A 9,286-nucleotide genomic window follows, 5' to 3' on the forward strand; every position below is an offset into this window, starting at 1 on the left:
ATGTGTTAAAAATTAAAATGCTTAGACCAGATCGGATATTACTGTTTTTTTATGGCATCTTATGTAATTTCTCTGAAAGCCGGTGCTCTTAGGCAAAAAATTCAATGAGGCGAACCTATCTAGTCGTTGGCGCATTGCGTAAGTCCCACGAAAATCATGAAATCAACATTCGGAAATGTAAAGTTTTAACAGTCACCCAAACCGTTCACAATCACCTATTCATCGACTTCCTAACGTTATTATCGTTGAATGTTTGCTAGAAAAGGGGAATAGAAATATTACGTTTGTCGGAAGAAGTTCGCAACATATTTTGTTAAAAGTACAAATGTCTCCATGTTTGAGAAGGTATAGAAGGAAAAAGACAGAACTGGTCAAGACCTAGAACTAAACAAAAAGGAAATAACAAAAAACAAATCAAATGGCACAAAATGACTCCAGGGGTGATAAAACATAAACATATTAAATTAAGAAAATAGATAATAGAAATTGCTCGAAACTAAGTCCTCCGCCCAAGATTCGCAACTGAAGCTACTCATTTTACAGATCAGCCATGTTGTGGCTTGCTGGCCAAAAAGAAGTACATTGGCGTGAAAATCTCTTTCCTGAAAGCAGAAAGTTATATCATAGTGTCAGCATCCAACACATGTTCAGTTTCGGGCCATGAAATGAATAATTAAGGCCATGATTCAGTTCCTACAAGACGATCCATGTATCCTAATCATAGTAATCTATGCCTGCAGACAGGTAGTCTATCACCGGCTGTTACAATTATGGCTTAGACTAGATGAATTTAAGGTTGACATATCCCACCTAATGGTACCTTTGTCTCATTTACATGTGGCCCTGAGCTGCTAATGTAAGGAGAGAACATTATTCTGGTTTCACCCTACCCCACCCCTCCCCACCATCAATTTAAATGAACCCCTTGTACTTGAACAAGAGGTCAACCAACTAGGCTATCCTTTTGGGATAACCAGCACATGACTTTCATCTGATGAGAGGTTACTATGAGATGTAAGAAGAATAATGGATTAATGGTATATATCAAAATGGAAACTGACCTCCCGCCTGCAGCCAATCCTTCTGCTGCCTTCTCCAGAAAATCTTGAACCCTTTGACTTCCCTTTGGGGCTAGTCCCACAAATTCTAGGGCTTTCACCTACAGGAGGAAAAATCATTTAGTGAAATGTGAACAATCGTTTGCAACTAGCAGAATAAACAATGAAAATGTTTCTTAATTTCAACCGATTTTTTTGGAGAAATTGGTTTCTTAAGAAATAACAACACAAGAATAAGTTAATAGTTTAACAATCATTACCATATTTCTAGTCACAAAACGTCCAACTGATGTTAGGCGGAAGCTACTCAGTGAAAAGTGAGATGTATCCAAAGGCAAGTACCATGGGAGAGGTGAGTCTACAGCAAGATCTTTCTCCCATATCACCTTCACAAAATAAATAAATAAATAAATAAATTTTCATTATGCAGCCCACATTTGCATTCCCCCGAGCATCAACCAGACATTCTTTTAACAGAAAGATGTTAAAAATGAATCATTTTTTCTTTTAAGGGAATAATTTGCAACTTGCCTCAAAACCAGCTTGTTTCAGAGCTTCCAAGCATTTTCTAGTCGACCTGATGTCTGGAAGCCCATCACCAATCTCGATTTCCGCCTGCGCCAATGGAATTTTATACATTACAATCATATTAATCAAGCCACACGTACAGAGTAACCAGCACATTTTTCTTTATCCTTCTGAGATAAATAACCTTAATTTTTTGATGTTCTTGATTGTTTGGATCAAACGCATCAGTCATGCACCATTCATATGCAGCAAAATATTGGCCAGGCTTTAATACTCTGTAAATCTCTTTGTAGCATCCATACTGTCCAGAACATAAACAAAGATAAGACCAATCAGAGGGAAATGCGTGCGCGCGCACATACTGATGAATCTCATGTTTTCCACCTATGCAAAAGGAAATAAAGTTGGATAGAGGATTTTAAATTGACATACTGCATCTGGAGCATGACAGGTTGCTTCAATTGCATACACAGCATCAAAACTATTGTCAGGAAATGGCATTTTCATGAAGTCAGCCTGCCTTGTTAAGAAAAAGAAACAATCATGAAGTCCACCATGGTGAAGGATAAACCATTCTATCATATGAAATACTTTTTGTACAAGTATTGAAATTTTGGTGTAATAGAATAAAGAAACAAAAAGGCAGATGCACTAAAATAGTAACAATAAAAGTAGGAGGGTCGCCGAAGAATACTACGAACCTTTACAAAGTTGCAGGTCTTGTCCACTCGTGCAAAGCGGTTTAATTCCTGTAGTGCAACATCATCTTCTTACATCACAAGATATTTCAACAGTTTAAAAAATTATGAAAGAGAGAAAAAAAGGCTATAAGCAATAGGGATTTGTTACATGATACAAATAGATGCTAAAAAACAAACGTATGATAATCACACGGAGAACATATGTACCTTTCCTCTTGTTATCTGATACTCATTGTTGTTCAACCCAGTAACTGATGTTGAGCTGCAGCAAATGACAACATAATCAGCGTACGTTCGTTGCACGCCAGTTTACCCCATAATGTTTCACGACAAAAGAAAGGTCAAGCATGGATGTCCCTACCTGAATTGAGCAATTTCTCTCAAGGGTCCACCAATTCCACATCCAACATCCAAAACCTATTTCAACACCAGTAAGCCGACGTCACAATCAAAGTGAATGCAAAAATTTTGAATTTTGATATACAATATTTCTGTGCTCTTCAGAAGTGCAATAACCTTCTGCCCAGATTTAAGGCCAAGTTGCAAAGCAAGGAAGTGCTCATGTCGCTTGATACTCTCCCGAAGAGACTCTCCTTTCCATCTGAAGCAATCAAAGTATTTACACTCATGATATCAACAGCATGACCAAAGTCATATGTCACTTGAGGATGAACCCCAGACAAGAATAAATGGTTACCTTGGTGCAAAATGGAATGACTCCCCCCAGCCAAACTCATAAAAGCTGGTAACAAGATCATAATATTTATTAACCTGAAATCCAAAATCAGACAATTAGATGTTGCTGCATGGACAGGCATTTCAAAGGAAAGTAAATTCTAGGAACACATTTACAGCTAGATAAACCCTGAACATGTTGATAAAGTAAAATGTTTTAAACCAAAATCTCAAACCACGTGATGCCAATTGAAAAATATTTAGACAAAATCAGAGACACACCATATAAAGAAATAAAGATACTGTGGAAGAGCACAGAAACATTAAGCTGAATGGCAGGTATCTTATTCTTTTAAGTTGGATAATTTTAAGGATTTTCCTAAGTTATAATTATTGTAACTTACAACCAGGCTTTGTTAGTGCAAAAACAAGAAACAGAGTGGTGAGGCCAGGTGGGCAAGTGGACGAATTTTGCTTGGCTGTAAGTTATATTAAATGTAATTTAGGGAGATATATTGAACTTTTCTTACCATGTCAGCGTAGTTAGCTTTTCTCTCTTCCTCTTCACCTCCATAACAGACATGATACTTCTCATACCTGCAAAATTGAGCTCAGACTTTCAATGGCTGAAACTAAAAAGAGCTTTAGACATTCAGGAATGCCCAGGAAGTACAGAAACACCAGTCATGCATCTTGCTGATTGGTCATAAGCATAATTATGTGTTTTTTGTGGCATCACAGTATATTGCTTCAATGCCTAAAAATGGAAATAAATAGATCCTTAACCACTTCCTTTTATTTTTCTCTTAGGAATTTTCGTTTCCACAAGGAACAAAACATTCCATCAAAATTGGCTCTCTCTCGTTTAGTCCAAAATAATTTATACCACTTGAGGTATAAAATAACTGGAAAAAATAAGAGTTAATTTATATTGAAATGGGCAAGCAAAACCAAGCTTGAAAACAAGCTTCAAACCTCCATCAGGAAATTAGTGCTTTCAAAATTCCCACATTTTCATATCATGTTCAAAACCAGCTTCAAAACAAGCAGAGGGTTTAATACTGTGGCCAACACAAATGAACTGACAGTTCACTCATTAAAACATAAAAGTTAAGCCAGAAAATATCACAAATTTACAGGTACCATTCATCAGAATTCTCAAACGCTCCAAACACACCGTTTTGTGTTTGTTACATTAAATGTTTTTATTCGAGACAATATGGCATTCAAGTAATAGACGGTAGGCAGAAGAATTGACATAGTACTCAATCAGTGAACATGCTGGGACCACAGTCTAAATTCAATTAATTCACAAGCGTCATTCTTCATAGATCCATCCATTACTCAGATCCCCAATTGCAATAATTCTTTGAGCAAAATAATAATAATGATAATAATAAAAAATAAATAAATAATAAACAATAAACAATAAGAAAATCACTGATATTATTTACTTATTAAAACAAAACCTCAAACTAACCAAATCACACTCAGCACTGGATTTAACGATAGAACGTGGATGTAGGAAATGATAAATATCTGAGAAATTTCAAATTTGAAAGTATAATTTATTAAAAACAATTTAAAAAAGAAAAAGAAACGGTGAGCTTAAAGAGAAAGTAATGATACTTTTCGACGGCGGAGAGCACTTCGGTTTTATCAATCTTTCCGCCCACCCCAGAAGCCAAATCCAAAGCTCCAGCCTTCGACATTCTCGCAATATACCCGATCTGAAACAATAAAAGCAAAAGCACGAGAATCAGAATAATTTTACGAGGCTGTTTCTCGCAGTTTGCGTGGAAAGCGCTAAAATTTCTTTCTTTTGGCAAAAAAAGAAAAACGGTTGCCGCTTTTTTCGAAAACATATTTTGTAAAGGCTAACCCTATGTTACGTTGTACGTAACATACACTCAAAAATAAAAATATCTGTTAATACCCCTACATTTAATAGAAATTACATTAATCGAATTAAAAGAAATACTTTTAAATTTTAAAGAGGAAATGAGAGAAATTAAACAGGAAATAGGAAAGATAAAAATAGAATTATCAACAATTCAGATAAGCCAAAAGAAAAATAAAAAAGTTGAGAAACTTGAAATAATAAAATCAGGAATAATAGGGACAAGCATTGAAAAACATATGACAAAACCTCAACCAGGAAGTTATGATGACTAGTTTATAAAAACCCAGTATCCAAAAATATTAGAGGAATCAGAAAAATTAAAAGCAGAATTAAAAAGGGAAGAAAAGGGAAAGGAAAAATTAGAGATAAAAGAAAATACACCTAGTGACACAGAATAATGGAAAATACATTAGAAGAATTAACAGAAAAATTTAGTGATATTAACCTAAGTGATTTAGAAGAATTTGAAAAAGAATATCAATTAAGAATGAATGTCGCTGGAGGTCCAGAATTAAAACCTGATATTGGAGAACCTAGCCATAGATATGAAACAAATAAAAAGAAAAATAGACCTTTTTATGAATACTATCCGCCCGTTAAAAATACCCCTTGGAAAAAAGATTACCAACCTAATAATGATCATTTGATGCCAATAAGCAATGCAGGTACATTTTTAGACTTAGATTGTAAAATAGACCCCCGAAAAGCTTTAGTAGAATGGGGAATGCAAATGAAATTATTTTTTATATTCAATGGATCCAAAGATGATTGGAATGTAGATACTGAAGAAGAAAAAATAAATATATTAACAGATATTCTAATTGCAAGTTTTACAGGAAATGTATTTAATTGGTGGAAAGGATTAAGTGACGATACACAAAAATTAATAAAAGACTCAACCAAAATAGCATTAGGGAAAGATAAAGGATTAGGAATAGAAAGAATAATCGAATATATTGCTAGTGAATTCTTAGGAGAAGATTGGTTACAAAATACAGAAAATGAAGCAAAATATGATAAATTAAACGCTAGAATGAAATTAATAAACCTGACAATCTGTAATATGTGTTTTGTAAAAGAATATACATGTGAATTTAGTAAATATTATTATACACAATTCATGAGTCATGAAGACCAGAACATTTATAAAAATTTGTATTATTCTAAATTACCTTATCCATGGAATGGATATTTCATAAATGAATATGAGAAATATAATAATAAAAGTGATAGTAGAATCCCAGATACATTAGGATCTAAGATCAGATTTTTAAATACAAGATTAAGTGAAATTTGTATCCAAAGAAGTTTAATAAAAAAGAGTAAAAATATAACAAAAATATGTTGTGAAAAGACAGAAATGCCTACCCAATGGGGATGTTATGTACCCCATAAAAGACGCAGGAAAAATTATAATAAAGAAAAGAGATATAAAAAATATAATAATTTTAAGAAAAAATATAAAAAATCAGGAAGAAAATATTATAAAAGAAAATATAAAAACCAGAGAAAAATATTAAATAAGTCCAAATGTAAATGTTGGAATTGTGGAGAAATAGGGCATATAAGTACAGATTGTACAAGAAAGAAAAAAGTTAAACTCTTAAAAGAAGATTTTGAAGATATAGAAAGTGACTTAGAAGAAATAAATAACTTATCTGACTATATAGGAGAGGAAGTCTATATGGCTGAAGAATCTGAAAATGAATCAGAATAAAGAAGAGTTATTAGATAATGAAAAAATAGAAGAGATAGAAGAAATAGAAAAAGAAGAAAACAAAAGTGGATACAGCCTTGTTGCTACCTTTAACAAAGAAAAATATAATAAACTTTTAAAATTAAATATGGAAAAGCCAGAATATGGAATAATCCATAGATTTAGAGATATGTTTAAAAGAAAACGAATAATATTACATGAATATTATGAACAAGAAAAAGCTGTGACAATTACACAAGCTAAAGGAAATATTAGATTTAGTTTAATAAATAAAAGATCCATAGAACTAGCACTGAGAAAAATAAAAAATGAGTCAACCAAAGAAAAAATCCAATATGTATATCTCGCTGAGATACAAATCTTAATAAAATCTCTTTTTAAAGAAGGAATAGATAGCCCAATAGTTTTATCATTGCATGATCAAAGATTTACAGATCCTAAGATAGGACATCTTGGAACAATAGAAGGAAATTTATGTTATACTAAATTATTATTTACTTGTCACCCTAGATATTGTGTACACATTAAAGATAAGAACATAGATGAAACATTAAGCTTACATTTTAAGTTATTAAAGAAAAATTTAATGAAAGAAGGTAACAGAATTATGACAATACATTACTCAGCCTTATATAGTTTCTGTAATTCAAATTACGGAGAAATATATGGTAATAAACCTTACATCGAGATAAATAAAGATTGTGAAGATATCGTAACATTTATAGAACCAGTAATCCAAGATTACAAAATCCCTATAAATTATGAATTAAATATAGATGATAGAAAACAATTTTTAGATAATAGTAATGAAAACTCCATTATCCCTATAAGCTTTGCTGGAAGAACCTTAATAAGAGGAAGTTCTTCTAGAAGATTAAACACTGATAAGCAAATAATTAAATCAGTACCAACAAATAATGTGGTAAAAATACTTGGACAATACTTTAATGGAATAGATTATACAACAAAAGTACCTATACTATTAGACACTGGAACAAGTCATAATTATATGAATCACACAAAAAATAAAGGACTCTTAGTAAAAGAAAAAGAAGTTCCGTATGAATATACTGACTTCAATGGGAATAAACACATTTGTAAACAAGAAGTTAAAGTCCCTATAATAATAGAAGGACTTAGAATAATAGTAGCCTGCTATATAGATTCATTCATGACTACAGACCCTGAAAAACATATAGTACTAGGTAATAGTTTTTTAAATGATTTAGAATATTACAAAATTGAACCTAATAAGATAACTTTCTTAATCCAAGGCCAGACAATAATTTGTTACACATGTTAAAACAAGCTTATGTAAAATACCCTATGTCTGTATATATACAAATAAACATAACCGAAAAAGATATAGATACTTGTGCTTTGTTAGACACTGGTAGTGAGATAACTATTATGAAATCCTTTTTATCTAATAAATGGGAATCTAATGGAAAATTAAAAATTATTGGTATTACAGGAGATAAACAACATGTCAATCAATCTATTTTAAATTTTGAAATCTTACTAGGAAGTAAAGTAGTACGTATTAACCAAATATTCCAATACAATAATATGGATTGTGATATCCTTTTAGGAAATGATTTCATCCAACAGTTCCAATATTATCAACAAACACCTTATATGATAACTCTAAAAACCCCTTGTAATCATATTCTCCGCATCCCTCGCGAATTTAAACCCTACAGAGTTCAGCCAGCTCAGCGTGGTGATAAGTATATTTAAGTATATTTATGAAAAATATTATTTAATACAAAAAGGACAAAGTTATAATATACAACTAGAAACAATAAAATCACAGCTTGAGCAAGTTTATAAAGAAAACCCTTTAGCATTATGGAAACCAGATCATCCTAGAGCAAAAATAGAATTAATTGAAAATAGGATTATAAGACTTAAACCTATAATGTATACAGAAGAAGATAGAGAAGAATTTAAAATTCAAATAAAAGAATTATTAAATTTAAAACTTATTAGAAACAGTAATAGCCCGCATAATAGCCCAGCTTTTATGGTTAGGAAAAGAGCAGAACAGGTTAGGGGAAAAGCAAGAATGGTAATAAATTACAAAGAACTAAATAAATATACAAAATTTGATGGATATTTTCTCCCAAATAAGGAAGTACTGATAAATCTTGTAAAAAATAAAACATATTATTCAAAATTTGACTGTAAGTCAGGATTTTGGCAAATAAAAATGGAAAATGATAGTATCCCTTACACAGCTTTTAGTACTCCACAAGGTCATTATGAATGGTTAGTAATGCCCTTTGGTTTAAAAAATGCTCCACAAATTTTCCAAAGTAGGATGGATAAAATATTTAAAGACTACAATTACATTATAGTCTATGTTGATGATATATTGATAGCTTCAGAGATAATAGAAGAACATAGACACCATTTGAAAGAATTTGCTAATACATGTATTAGAGAAGGGATAATACTGTCTAGTAAAAAAGCAGTAATAGAGCATAAGAAAATAGAATTTTTAGGAATGATACTTGATAAACAAGGAATCAAACTCCAGAGCCATATAGGAAGAAAAATAATTGAGTTTCCAGATAAATTAGAAAATAAACAACAAATACAAAAATTCTTGGGATGTTTGAATTATACAGAAGGATTTATAAAAGACCTATCAAAAAAGAGAAATATACTCCAAAAATTATTAAGAAAAAATAATACTAGG

General features: G+C 31.7%; 1 protein-coding gene across 1 annotated transcript; it reads right to left on the bottom strand.

The window, feature by feature from the left end:
• Positions 1–270: 270 nt before the first annotated feature.
• Positions 271–4,830, bottom strand: LOC102628258 (cycloartenol-C-24-methyltransferase). The gene is made up of 13 exons (XM_025101345.2): positions 4,592–4,830; positions 3,493–3,559; positions 2,985–3,058; positions 2,804–2,888; positions 2,649–2,704; positions 2,495–2,549; positions 2,288–2,335; positions 2,019–2,102; positions 1,771–1,887; positions 1,590–1,673; positions 1,319–1,444; positions 1,062–1,159; positions 271–602 (listed from the first exon to the last, which is right to left on the bottom strand). Exons 1-13 carry the CDS (start codon positions 4,825–4,827, stop codon positions 545–547), a joined length of 1,188 nt encoding a protein of 395 aa, XP_024957113.2. The 5' UTR covers positions 4,828–4,830; the 3' UTR covers positions 271–544.
• Positions 4,831–9,286: the final 4,456 nt, after the last annotated feature.

This window comes from Citrus sinensis, chromosome 4, assembly GCF_022201045.2.
Source record: "Citrus sinensis cultivar Valencia sweet orange chromosome 4, DVS_A1.0, whole genome shotgun sequence".
Taxonomy (NCBI): domain Eukaryota; kingdom Viridiplantae; phylum Streptophyta; class Magnoliopsida; order Sapindales; family Rutaceae; genus Citrus; species Citrus sinensis.

What these genes read in the sequence shown, in the direction of transcription:
- LOC102628258 (XM_025101345.2), bottom strand. Translation starts at nt 4,827, where the DNA reads ATGTTTTCGAAAAAAGCGGCAACCGTTTTTCTTTTTTTGCCAAAAGAA. An exon ending in AAGAACATCAAAAAATTAAG is followed by an intron (nt 1,674 to 1,770) that starts GTTATTTATCTC and finishes CCATTGGCGCAG; the next exon opens with GCGGAAATCGAGATTGGTGA. An exon ending in GGATTGGCTGCAGGCGGGAG is followed by an intron (nt 603 to 1,061) that starts GTCAGTTTCCAT and finishes TTCTGCTTTCAG; the next exon opens with GAAAGAGATTTTCACGCCAA.